The sequence below is a fragment of the Ixodes scapularis genome, unplaced genomic scaffold, assembly GCF_016920785.2.
Source record: "Ixodes scapularis isolate PalLabHiFi unplaced genomic scaffold, ASM1692078v2 PGA_scaffold2__306_contigs__length_199485367, whole genome shotgun sequence".
NCBI classification, from domain to species: Eukaryota; Metazoa; Arthropoda; class Arachnida; order Ixodida; family Ixodidae; genus Ixodes; species Ixodes scapularis.
The window spans coordinates 141,897,194-141,911,311 of NW_024609857.1; the positions used below are offsets into that span (position 1 = coordinate 141,897,194).

The window sequence follows — 14,118 nt, forward strand, 5'->3', positions numbered from 1 at the left end:
TCGGACGAGCCTAGCTCGTCCGTGGAATTGAGGGCTACCGAAAAAACCATTGGACGACCTGAGCTCGTCCACGACATTTTTAGCCAGGAAGTGGCCGACGAGCTCAGCTTGTCTAAGGCACTTAAAGGGCAACTCCGCTTCTTTTTTATAGTGCAAAACAGTACAGTTCTCTTTTTATCATCTACAAAGCCCACAAGGCAAATATTAGGATGAAATTCCACCTAGAAGTTTATTAAAATCGCTGTCAAAGTTCAACAAGCACGAATCTGCTGGTTTTGGATGAGACGTGCGGACCGGACAACACTGCCCGGGTGCATTTCCGCTTCCTCCAAATTTCTCCTCCAGACACGTCCGTGACGTCATCAAGCATGTAGAGGTTTTTTCATTTTGTTTTCTTTCCCGGGAAGAGCAGCGCTGGCAGCGCCGTGCGACGTGAGAAACGTGAACGACGCGCTCGGCCAGCTCCCTACTGATAGGCCAACGCGCCGACGCCTCGTCGCCTCGTTGAGCGCGGTTTGTGTGTTCGGTGCGTATCGTTGACGTGCGATGCCTGTAAAGAAACGCAAAAGCAACGGCTCTCAGTGTTGTGCCACATCGCTTTGGCATAAATACGTGTTGTGCGATTGATGCAAGAAGGGCACTTCAGTGAAACGCAACATAATTTGCGATCGTGAGCTTTCGAGAGGTCATACCCTTCACGCAGCGTTCACACGCTCTACCGCTTTTTCACACTGGAAGCGGATTTGCGTTCGCAAAACGGTTGCGGACGCGGTTATATAAAGATCCAGTACAATTGCACTCGCACTCGATAACGTCGAGTGCGCGTGCAATTTCAAGCGGCGCTTTCTCGCGTTTTGCTGAAACAGTGAAATTATGAGTGGAAAGGTTTACCATCTGAGCTGTTGACGAGATGAGCCATTTTTACCAACAAACAAGGACAGTCCTATACGCATACATTAAACACACTGAAACAATAATTTTAACTACACACAATTTAAGTTTCAGCAGAAATTGCCGGTGACAAAATACTAAAAGCAAGACACGTCTGAACCTCAGACTCGACAAAGCGTATTTACATGCGCTTTCCTAGAGTTTGCCTCCCACGAATTCCTACAAATTATGCTTTCGGGGAAACTTACCTTTTCGTGTGTTTTTCCCATGAAACCTGTCGGACAAAGCGATGTAGTGGCGGCGCGTGCTTTGCAGACGACGCGACGATGACTGCGAAGTGCATGTCCGCGTGGTAGGTCATGTGACCCCTTGTATATCACGTGGGTGTACATGCTCAGTGATGCCGAAGACACAATGTTGTCCGGCTTTGTCACCGTTTTGGTTTCGGTTTGCGATCATGGCTAAAGTAAAATTGCACGAACAATATTTCATTTTTCGCGAAACAAAGGATTGGGGATTGTTTTTGAGTGCTTCTTAAAGCAAAATCAGTCACTATCTCGAAATTTTCGAAATTGAGCGGAGTTGCCCTTTAAGGGTTAATGGGATTTGGACTTCCGGTTAGGCAAAACATGAGGCAGGAACCACGTCCCCTTTTTTCTTCATTCTTGACAGTTCCGGTTTGACGTCCGACAATCTTTGTCGGATTTGAGCGGGGCCTTAGTATCTTAAGGAGTTTTCCTCTCCGTGAATTAAAGATTGAATCCTGTGCGGCAGACTTCCGTAGAGGTGGAGCACCAGGTCGTCGTTGTTGCGCGAGGTCGTTCCACTCTCGTTAAACGGCTGCCCAGAGTTCGTTCGGAGATGCTCTGTGAAGCTCTTGAGTGGCCAGTTTTGACTTTATGATGCCCCAGACATTTTCGATGATATTTACGTCAGTGCCTTTGGGAGGCCATGGCAGCTCCCGTATGCCCCGTTCAGCAAGAAGAGTCTTGGTGGAACGGGAGGTGTTAATGGGACTCAGGTCGTCAATATTCGCTGTTGGTGCGAGCACCATTTTGACGTTCGCCGGCAAACGTTGGAGGAACAATTCCTTCAGAAGCGAGGGATCAAAAGTGGTCGGAGAGTCTCCGAGTAGTTGCTGGAGGCGGCGAAGCATTTGGGACGGTGTCCTGTCACCAAGTTCTTCGGACGTCAGCAACTGTTGGAGCCGTCGTTGCTCAGAAATGGATGTTCGCCTCACCAGCTCAGCTTTTAGGGTATCATAAGGGTTCTGGGGTGGTGGAGCGAGGATGAGGTCCCGCACCTCTGTCGCAATTTCCGGTGACAAAACTGCGATGATGTGGTGGAATTTCGTAAGTTGTCCGGTGATTTTTGCTGTGGCGAATTGCGCTTCCACTTGGGCGAACCACAAGAGAGGATCAGATGACCACCAATCAAGAGGACGGAAATATCGCGGCGGTTCGTCTTCGCCTTCCTCAGTTCTGGCCATCTGATCCTCTCTTGTGGTTCGCCCAAGTGGAAGCGCAATTCGCCACAGCAAAAATCACCGGACAACTTACGAAATTCCACCACATCATCGCAGTTTTGTCACCGGAAATTGCGACAGAGGTGCGGGACCTCATCCTCGCTCCACCACCTCAGAACCCTTATGATACCCTAAAAGCTGAGCTGGTGAGGCGAACATCCATTTCTGAGCAACGACGGCTCCAACAGTTGCTGACGTCCGAAGAACTTGGTGACAGGACACCGTCCCAAATGCTTCGCCGCCTCCAGCAACTACTCGGAGACTCTCCGACCACTTTTGATCCCTCGCTTCTGAAGGAATTGTTCCTCCAACGTTTGCCGGCGAACGTCAGAATGGTGCTCGCACCAACAGCGAATATTTCCATCGACGCCTTAGCTCAGCTGGCGGACAGAGTCGCCGAAGTGGCCTCCCCTAACATCTCTATGGTTGCTTCAAGTTCCCAGAAATCAGCAACCGACGCTCCAACACATGACGTTCCACAATCTACTGCTATGGAGGACATGCGGCAGCAGATCAACCGCCTGGCGTTGCAAGTGAACGCACTCGTAACAGGGGCTGAGTCCAGATCACGACATGAGTCAAGATCCCCCTCAAGACGACGATTTTCAAATCCACCATCACGAGCTGGTTCCCCTCCGCCAGGAATCTGCTGGTACCACTAGAAATTTGGCAGCAAGGCCCAAAAATGTCGCGCGCCATGCAGGGCGTCGGAAAACTGCCCAGCGCCCCGCTAGAGGCGGCCAGTCGGAGCGCTCGCCATCCCACCCGCCTCTTTTTCGTAACCGACCAAAACTCCAAGCTACGCTTTCTCGTTGATACGGGCGCCGAGGTGAGCATCCTTCCCGCACCGCCAAGCATCCATCCGAGTAAGAGACAACCGTGTACATTGCAGGCTGCCAACAAGACACCAATTGCAACTTATGGAGAACGTTCCCTCACCCTCGACATAGGGCTCCGCAGAACGTTTCGCTGGGTATTCCTCATCGCTGCGGTTTCCTACCCCGTACTTGGAGCTGATTTCCTCCGTCATTACCACCTCCTTGTAGACATGCTTCGTCTTCGCCTGGTAGACGACACCACTCGTTTGACTGTACAGGGAGTAAGAATGACGTCGCCTCTTCCCCCGTCCATTCCTCATCACTCTCCGACACCTTACGATAGACTTCTTAATGAATACAAGAGTCTGACGTGTCCTAATAATTTTTCGAAACCGGTACCACACGATGTGACGCATCATATTGTTACCACGGGTGCTCCCACCTATTCTCGACCACGAAGGCTGGCTCCAGAACGTCTCAAGATTGCCAGGGCCGAATTCGAGCATATGCTTGAATTGGGCATCATCCGTCCATCCTCGAGTCCATGGGCCTCGCCCCTCCATATGGTGCCTAAGAAAGAACCTGGAGACTGGCGCCCTTGCGGAGACTATCGCGCCCTTAACAACGCCACTGTTCCGGACAGATATCCAATACCACATATTCACGACTTTTCGCTCTCTCTTCGCGGCTCCACTATTTTTTCGAAAATAGATCTCGTCAAGGCCTACCATCAGATACCTGTGGAGCCGGCAGACGTTCCCAAGACGGCCGTTACAACACCTTTCGGCCTTTTCGAGTTTCTCCGGATGCCGTTCGGACTCAGAAATGCAGCCCAAACCTTTCAGCGGTTCATTGACACCGTCCTTCGAGGCTTGCCTTTCTGCTTCGCATACGTCGACGATCTACTAGTTTTCAGCCAGGATGAGACCCAACACGTCCAACACCTGCGGCAGCTGTTCCAGCGCCTCGCCGAATATGGAGTCAATATTAACCGAGGAAAATGCAAGCTGGCAGCAACAACACTCGAATTTCTGGGCCACGAAGTTAACCAACATGGCATACGACCTCTCACACAAAAGGTGGAAGCTATCAACAATTTCCCAATACCTAAAACCATTCGCCAACTCCGGGAATTCCTTGGGCTTGTCAACTTTTATAGAAGATTTGTTCCCCAGTGCGCCGCAGTCCTGTCACCGCTGACCACACTCCTAAAAGGGAGCAAGCCCCCGTCAACCCCCTTAGAATGGACTTCGACTGCAGAGCAGACTTTCAGCCGAATTAAGGGTGAACTGGCAAACGCTACACTTCTTTCACATCCTCAACACGACACAAAAACGAACATTATGGTCGACGCCTCTGAAGTTGCAGTAGGTGCCGTTCTACAGCAGTTGATAGAGGGAATCTGGAAGCCTATTGCTTTCTTTTCGAGAACGCTCACATCAGCGGAACAACGCTACAGCACCTTCGGGCGCGAGCTGCTGGCGATCTACACTGCTATAAGGCATTTTCGAAATTTTCTACAAGGCACGCAGTTCTATGTACTTACGGACCACAAACCTCTCACATACGCCTTGCAAGGTGGCAGGGACACATATTCACCTCGCGAAACAAGGCACTTGGCTTACATCGCCGAGTTTACAACCAACATCCGTCACGTGAAAGGCGTCGATAATCCTGTAGCCGACGCGTTGTCCCGGTGTGCTTCGTTTTCTGGCGGACTGAGCTTTCCGCCCGCTGTCGATTTTGATGTCATTAGCTCAGCGCAACAACGGGACAAGGAGCTTCAACAGATGCGTCAATTCCCTGGTCGACTCATATTCGATGAGATTATCTTACCTACGTCTACCAAGAAAATAGTCTGCGACCTGTCAACAGGCACACAACGACCCTTCATACCCACCGACTTCCGCAGACAAGTCTTTGACTCCATGCACGGCCTTTCCCACCCTGGCATTCGGGCTACACAAAAAATTATAACTGAGCGATTTCTCTGGCCCGGAATCAACACAGACGTACGCGGCTGGACCAGAACCTGCATCGAATGCCAGAAGTCGAAGGTCCAGCGTCATACTTACGCGCCATTTCAGTCATTCCCAACTACCACAGAACGTTTCGACCACGTCCACATCGACATTGTGGGACCCCTCCCACCATGTGAGGGGTTCCGCTACCTCCTTACCTGCGTCGACAGGTTTACCCGTTGGCCGGAGGCACTTCCAATCCAAGACATCCAAGCGGACACCGTGGCTCGCACCTTCATCCAGGGCTGGATTTCCCGATTCGGCGTCCCATCCACTATCACAACCGACCGGGGACGTCAGTTTGAGTCTGCACTTTTCCACCAACTACTCTCACTTTTAGGAACAAGCCGCATTCGAACAACAGCTTACCACCCCATGGCAAACGGCCTCGTCGAACGCTTCCATCGTTCACTTAAAGCGGCCCTAATGGCGCAACCTGAACCAAACAGATGGCATACAAGCTTGCCCATCGTACTTCTCGGATTACGAGCAGCTTTGAAGAAGGACCTTGGCTACAGCCCAGCCGAGCTGGTATATGGTTCAACTCTTCGCCTACCAGGCGAATTTTTTGCATCCGCCTTACAAGAACCAGCTCCCGATCCCATGACATACACAAACCAGCTTCGAACGATAATGAAAAACCTCCGGCCCACGCTCCCACGCACACAAGATCGAACTGCAGTTTACGTCTCGAACGACCTCGACAACTGCAGTCACATATTTCTGCGAAGAGACGGAACCAAGAGGTCCCTGCAACCACCGTACTCTGGGCCTCACAAAGTACTTTCCAGGGCAGCTAAAACTTTTACCATCGACTACAATGGACGGCAAGAAACCGTTTCTGTTGACCGTCTGAAGCCAGCTCACCTAGAATTTCTTCCTAATGCAAACGACGCTGCCCATCCTCATATCCTCACCGCTCGCCCAACCACTGACCCCTGCTGCCTCCCTTCAAGTCAATTCCCCCGAAGTCATTCGATGCGAACTAATATACTGCCCTACAACTTCAACCGCCACGAGCCCTGCGCGCCATTTCAAGTCAACCGATATGGCTCCAGACACTTAGGAGCCAAAACGTCTGCGCCTGCCCTCGCTCGCGCCACGAGCGTGATACAGCGCAAACGAAAAGGACCTCGACAAGTTTCGTGGTGTTTAGCACCTACTCACATATGGGACTAGCACAAATAAATGTCTATCTTCTTCTGTTGCGGCGCAGCGAAGGGAGGGGAAGGTGAGTATTTGTGGGCATTGGCATACATTGACCGCCCACAGATGAAAAAGAAGAAAGGGAGAAGGAAGGAGCTCGGGACACAAGAGATCAACGGGCTCTCAAGCCGCGCGCTCGACCGTTCCGGCAAGCAGTGAACATCACTGACCCGTTTATCCTTGTAAATAATGTACATAAATATGTAGTGCCAAGACTTGGGTTCCTACAAAACCAAAAGTCCTCATCCGGAAAGACCCCATTTAGGACGTAGGGGATCAAGACATGGTCAACTATGTCAGAGTAAACTTCCGACGTCAGGCGCCCGTCGATCTTGAAGATGGGGCCAAGTCCTTGGCAGGACATGGCACCCCAGACATTCACGCACCTACGACCACTGGCGGCCACTTCCTGGATAAAGTGATAGTTGTATCTGCAAGGCAATGGAACATTGTTGTCTCTTTTAGTCACCGCTGAACTTGGCTATCATTACTTCAGGTAAGGCTTATATTTGTTTGTAGATTTCAGGTTTTAGCGGCGGACGGGAAGCTTATAGCTGACCACTGATGATTCCTCAGAAAGTCTTGGTCACTAATGGCCTTGAACGTTGCGAAGGGAAAGATAAATCTATACAGTCTATTAGCTTAAAGGTCTGATAAAGCTTACCAGAAGTTGTCAGGCCTCCAAACTCGCCTCTGCCCGTCTAACTGGGTGCAGAACGTACGGTAGACTCATCGCTGAAGGTGACGTGGGTCCAGTCCTCCACAGTCCAATTCTGAAGAGAATGGGCGAAGTCAAGCCGCAGCTACTTGTGCCTTTCCATCAGCAGCGGCGACTGGCAAGCTACACGGCTGTGTATGCCAGCATCGTAGAGGCGTCTCCGAACAGTAGTGTCACTGATCTCGAGTTCCAGTGCGTCCTTGATATCCCTGGCAGCGCGGAAAGGGTCGCCCAAGGCTGCCTCGAGGATGTGACGGTCCCCTGTTGCTGTAGTTGCGTGGGGACGGCGACGGTGGGGGGCATCGTCCAAGCGTCCATCGTCATCACGAAATGCTGCAATAATCCTTTGGACGGTTTTGATGGGCCTTCCAACTCTGCGCGATATTTCCCGCTGTGAAAGTCCTTCCTGAGCAAGGACAACGATCTGGACACGCTCATCCCTTGGAACTCGAGGCGGCATTTCTGTTGAAGCGCTCGAAGAACAGTGAACTGAAAAATAAAGGTTTAATAGGCGAACTTGTGCCAAACAAAATATGCAAAGAAAGAAAGTCGAGGCAGCAGAAAAGTAGGCGGCGTAATAGAAAGCGAGAGCGAGACTGACTAGACAAGGTCGCAGGCAGCTGCTTACCTACAGTGCGTCACTATCTCGAAAGTTCGGCAAAGAAAGTTTGAGCATCGTGCTCTCGGGCAAGGATGACCTGGCACTTTCGAGAAGAAGGAAGCAGGGGGAAAGTTGCGCCTGGTGCGAGAATGAACGCAAATCTTCTAGAAGCCCGTGACTGAGCATTGCTTGCTCGGCCCTGCGGGCGGCAATATTTATTGCTGAATCACAGCCCATTTCACATTTGTTGCAGTTATTAGCGATCGCTCATGAATGAAGAAAGCAGTTGAGTCACGTATAAACCATGCCAAACAATGTCTGCTCTAGGTCACGTGCAGTGTGCATATCATTTGCTGACAATGACGTGGGCGTGGCGACCACAAAAAGCGATGCCGAAATCGAAACCCACTTCCACGCTTTCAGCAGGGAGTAGCAGCAGAGCTGAGAACAGCGCTCGATCCAGGCACTTGCTCTCGGTGAAGCGCGCCGCCATGGCAGCTGCGTCATGGTGCTGATAGCACGGACCAGTCGACGGTCCGGCGTTCACCTTCATATCGCCTGCGGGTGTACAAAACATATCAGCAGTTCAATACGGTCAGTCTACAACATTACAGTAAATATTATTTTGAAGAGCTAAATGGCATAAGCAATACCAAGTACACACATGCATATTAGATATAGCTCTCAAAGAAAAAAAAAGATGGAAAGTATTTTGTGCATTTTATTACAACTTATTTTATCACAAACTTTCTTACAACAGATAACTGCATTTCTCCCCTGCCATGCACGTACAGATCCTGTCGGTGGTGACGGGCAGCCAGCTGAGCCGGGTGTTTGAGCAGCGGGGCAACTTCGACCTGCGTCGTCTGCTGGCCGGCTCGGAGCGCTTCCTGGATTCCCTGTGTGACCTCATGGACGAGGAGCCCAGCTTCCTGCTGGGCGCCGTGCGCTGCCTGCCCCTGGCCCCTTCCGTCAGGGAGACCATCACCCAGACCATGGTGCGGCAGTGCTCCAAGCACAAGGTACCTCTCCCCCACCTTTGCATCGACGCGGTGGAACCTGCTTGACATCGGGTAGCGTTACCAGTGCAGAGGGGCGGACCCCCTCTCTCACCCCAAGACCACCGCTCGTCGTTTCAGGCGCCATCTAGAGGCTGCGGAGCCAAGTGTACTTACCGCAAAAGCCATGTCCCTAACTGTCGCGCTTGGAACGGCAGGAGGCAAACGTTTGAGGAGAGCGGGGGTATTGCACGTGGAAGCGGCATCCACGAGCAGTTCCATAACCGGGCCGACCTAGTCGTGTCCACATCCGGTGACAACGAATCCTGCCCAGGTGGCACATTGTACTCTAATACAACGAGTCGTCAAGCACTGTTTTCTCTCGAGCGCACACTGTGTGCGAACACGGGGCGGATCTTTTCCAGCCTTCTTTATCTTAGTCCAAGTGTCTACTTTCGCGACCTGAGGAAGTCGTCGGTTTGAGCCCCGTGTCAAGCGTGTGCGTGCGTGCTGTCTACGCACCAATGCAGAAGCTGGTGTTTGGCATCCTGGTGGCGGAGAACCAGCTGGTGGCCCTGGTGGGCATGCGCAAGTACCAGCTGCACCACATGGACCTGCACCTGCTCTTCAACTTGGTGCATGCCTCGGAGTCCTTCAAGACTGCAGAGGCCTGGACCCCCGTCTGCCTGCCCAAGTTTGACCCCAGGTGGGCAGTATGGCGTGTCCTGCGAGGGGCATCCGCACGACAATCCAAATGATTTTAACGCAGAATGCGTTTTACGAGTCCATTTCTACGATAACATTGTCACGAGCGAGCGTCATATAATCTGAGAACCAGCAAATGGCACATAACCTGGTGATTTATGTGGGATTTGTTTCTCTTTACTATACTGCACCCAATAGGAACATAGTGGACTCCCACGGGCATCTCTGTTTCTGGGCTTTCTAGTAGTATTGAAAGTTGGGGGGGGAAAAATCATTTGGATTGAGCTGCGATTCAAGAACTTTTGGCCTCTTTCACCTCTAATTTTCAAATTTTGGTTGTTTTAGCTTTCTTGTTAAGCTTAAGCAAATGGCAATTGATTACTTGTAGGTATTGCTTACACAGACTTTATACTTCCTGGTGAGCTTGCGAACATAGACTCCCTCGACATGCTTACCATACTTCCTTCATACACTCACTTATCACCGAGGACATGTGTTAGAAGAAATTGCATCCATTACATCCACATTCTACAAAGTTCCACCATTAACCCTAGATATTGTTTTAATGTTGTTTTACTAAACAGCACTCAGGTGTTTTTTTTTTTTTTGTTTTTTTTTTTTTCTTGTCACATTGTTTGTATTGGGAGTGCTATGCCAGTTTTTTTATTTACTGGCATTTTTCTCTATGTTTTTTGTTGTTACCTTGTTTGTTATATTTTAAGTTACACCACTGCGTGGTTGTGACTGTCTTGGCCACTCTATCCCGTAAAGTTCCGAGAGAACGCCCGCCCTTGAGAGATCGCCCACCCTGTTTTTCTGGCTAATTATCTGTAACATAAAAATTCTAAAACATCGCCCACCCTCCCGATTTTTGTTGGACGTCTAGCGACGTCTGACGGGAATTGCATCAACCGTGCAGTTGATGCACGTCTAACAAGCGAGTTCGTAGCGGGTTCCCGTGTTTTTGTCCGCAATCTGCTTGCGTGATATCGACTCATATAACCTGCGAGTTGTTCCCGTCTGTACTTTAAACCATGAAATGCTAATCTGGTGCGTCCACAATCTGCATTATCCGTTCCCGTGACATAAAGTTTGTAGTGGATTCCCGCAATTTTTTTCGATCTTGATTCTATGTGAATTGGTCCCGCGTGTATATTGCATCTTAAATGTGATTCTGCTGCGTTTGCAATCTGCAGTATTCGCTCCTGAATTATACAACTTTCTAGCGGATTCCCACGTTTTTGTCCATGATCTGCGCTCGCAATATTTGTTCCCTCATTACAGGCAAGTTTGTAGCGAGTTCCCACGTGTTTATTGCACCACAAAACTTGAATCTGCTGCATCCACGATTTGCGGTATTCGTTCCCGTGAGATGAGAGTTCTCGGCGGGTTTTCGCGGGTCCTTCGCACTGTAAAACGCGAGTCTGCTGCGTCCGTAACCTGTGGTATTCTTTCACGTGACGCGGGACTTCATAGCGAATTCCCGCGTGTTTACTGCATCGTGAAGTGCGAATTTGCGGTGTCCGCGATCTGCGGTATCAGTTCCCATGTCATGTGTTTTGTGGCCGGCACCAGGGTGTTGATCATTCATTTTTAATAAAGTTTTGTTGTGGCATCCCCAAAGATAGTCCACCCCTTGTTTTTTACCATTTATCTCTTCATTTTGGGTAGGCATTCTTTCGGAACTCTATGGTAGGTGGCTAACGAGTTAATATATAAAAATAAATATAAAAAATGGTTATTTGTGGCATAAAATAATCAACTATATTTTCTTTTCTTTCCATAAGTCTGTCACTCATATCGCGATTGTCTATGAACTTGCATTAGGGCTCATTTCCTACGTACTGAAGCATAAAAAACGGGGGGATATACTATAAACCGACATTTTCTCGTCTTCGGGCAATCAGTATTTGTCACCCAGTTCGAATGCAGAACAGCACTGTTGCGGAAGTTAACTCGGATATCTTGGTGTCCGAAGCCTGAGGTGTGGTTTCACATGCGTATGGAGAGCAGCAGAGTTGGCCGTGCGCCAGACACTTGCACCGCCAACCAGCTGCGTGTTCGCACTCGTCGCAACGTGTTTGCACTCATATTGCGTGCCAACATGTTGCGAGTCGCCCCACGCGACGCTCCCGCAAGAAACACCGGGTAGGAGAGGACGACGAGACGACGCTGCAAAAAGTTGCAGCGGCATGACGACCCGTACCGGGAAGGCGAACATTAAAAAGGGCCGGCGACAATACAGCTCTGCATAGGATGGTTTGATCTGCAAATAGTAGCACAGCTGCAGATTTTTAGAAAATATGTCTGCGGACAAACTTTGATTTGACCCAAATAGGAAGATCAGGGTGTCTAGCGACCGGGAAAATCGGGAAAACTGGGAATTGTCGGGGGAATTTTAGTTACTGAGAAAAATCGGGGAATGGTCAGGGATATTGTCAAAAAGTGAGCCCAGTCAGGGAAAATGAGCCAAAAACGCCATCAAGTGCCCTGAGCAAAGACTCGAGGACTTAGCGGCAGAAGAATAGGCAAACAATTCTGGTTGGAGTGGAGTGTAGGCTTTGCTCACCCGATGTAAAGTGTGCCACGTGATGCAAAAGTAACAGTCGACAAATCCAGTCCAAGCATCGGATTGGATTGGATTGGATTGAGGGCGCAACACTAGGCTAGATTTAATTAGAGCTACTAGATGTAGTAACAAATAAAAAGGCCGCAGACCCCAATTTAATCCAAGCCTTAAGCCGAAAGTATCCGAAAGTGTGCATCTGGCGGCCATGCTGCCATTCGGTTTTTGAAGTGTGTGGTTGAGCGTCGTGTTTTCATCAAGTTTCTGGAAGTGGCCTTTTCACTGATGATGTTGGCGGCAAGAGAGCGCTCGTTTATTCCGGACAGGACAAACCCGAATATTTCGGAATATGTAAGTTGGATTAAGCCCGTGTAAAATGATCCTCACAGTACTCAATACTCAATGCCTTGTGTAGTAATGGTGTTATATATTTAATTGCCTCTACACTGGTCAGGAAATTTCAACTGAAATTGTCAGGGAAAACCTGGAAAAGTCAGGGAATTTCACAATAATAAGTTGCTAGAAACCCTGGAAGATCCACAATGGACCATTTTAAGATATTGCAGAAAGTCCTGCTCTAAAAATATGTGAACATGTGCTCAAGCAAGTATGGGCACTCCCTCGACTAAGGGAAATAGTGAGCCCTGCTGGCTCTATTGAGCTCCGATGACCCAGATTCCCCCAAAGTTCCTTTTGTGCCTATTGTGGTTCATCTTTTACTCCCAAGTTCATTCTAAGATGCTTCTTCCCTCTCCTTCCTAATGCGTGCATTGTTTCATCTGGGAAATCCTCGAACACCATTTTCAACCAAATGGCGCCGGTTATTTTAAAATAATGGATTGCACCAGATGTCGCTGCTGAGCCAGAGTGTCTGGGGCCCGACAGATTGACGGGGGTATCTTGCGTTGCAGTGGCTTCCTCCACGCGCACGTGTCATACCTGGCACAGGGCTGCCCAGCCTGCCTGCTGCTGCTCACCGTGGACCGGGACCTGTTCTTTCCGCTGCAGGAGTGCCAGCGCAAGATCACCGAGGTGCCCCCTTTGCTCCTGTCCATCTTCACTGCCTTCTCTTTGAATTGGGCAAAACGAAGTGTCATCTAGCGTACCCGTCGTCGTCTACCGTGCTTCCACCGTTCCGAGAGGTTTCTCTACTGATTTCTCTGCTAGTGATACGGCTAAGGCGAAAGTGAACGGGCCCTAAATCTAAAGGCCGACTCCCGACCGCCAGTTGACGAATTCGCCCCTCATGTTGCACTTTGAATATGGCACGAGGCAGAGCAGACTTGCATATGCATGGTGCGCAAGAAGAAGTTCTATTGCGCAAGAAACATTTTTCATACCTGCATTTAAAAAGAAAATGTCCCGATAAGATGAGCTGGGTAAAACGCACTGTAACGTGGCAAGCAGAAAAATAACGCAGGTTGATATTTTCACTGGCACTGTTGTTTCAAATTAGGGGTCGAACTATACTGGTAACCGCGTAAGTTTGGAATTAAAACAGGGAGCCAAAGTTCTGAGCCCATTGAGCCAACCGAGATGCTGTGCGATGTCACTCATTCTTCCGAGCACGCCCGTAAAAAACAGTGAAAATGTATGCATGCGTGCCAGTGCTAAGTGGGGGAAGCTCGACACGAGAGCGCCGATGCGAAGCTGTGGAGCTTGACTCGAGAAATCGGGGAATTTTGAAGTCATCACTCATAATTTTCTAATATTCTAAAAGGGAATGGAATAACAAACACTATTTGTGGATAGCTGAAAGTTTCTAATACTTGCGCAACTCTATTCGCGACTCCAGTGACCTATAGGGGGCGCCACCACCAAACAAACCTGGCGGCTGAGTCCAGGTCACGTCGGCTCGGCTGGGCCGTCTGAACAGGTGGTGCATTCAATTTAGCAGATTTTCTTTTGTTTAATGCCCAATTTTATAGGTACTGAGACGGTTAAGTGTAGCCGGTGCACGTAAACTTGCAGAGCGTTTGTTTTCCCAGTGTTTTTTCTTTTCATGTCAAACTTTCGTTTCGGAGATTTCGTTCAAAACCGAAACTATGGGCTCCGGTTTTGATCATCTA

General features: G+C 49.7%; 1 protein-coding gene across 2 annotated transcripts in view; it reads left to right on the plus strand.

Annotated features, from left to right (window-relative positions):
- The window catches only part of LOC8027262 (vacuolar fusion protein MON1 homolog A), a 47,388-nt gene that overhangs the window by 23,007 nt on the left and 10,263 nt on the right, over positions 1-14,118 (plus strand). For both annotated transcript variants that reach the window (XM_029975888.4, XM_040502743.2), the window contains exons 5-7: positions 8,575-8,802; positions 9,309-9,484; positions 12,961-13,081. In XM_029975888.4, the coding sequence (XP_029831748.2) occupies positions 8,575-8,802; positions 9,309-9,484; positions 12,961-13,081 (525 nt within the window). The remainder of the gene's footprint in view (positions 1-8,574; positions 8,803-9,308; positions 9,485-12,960; positions 13,082-14,118) is intronic.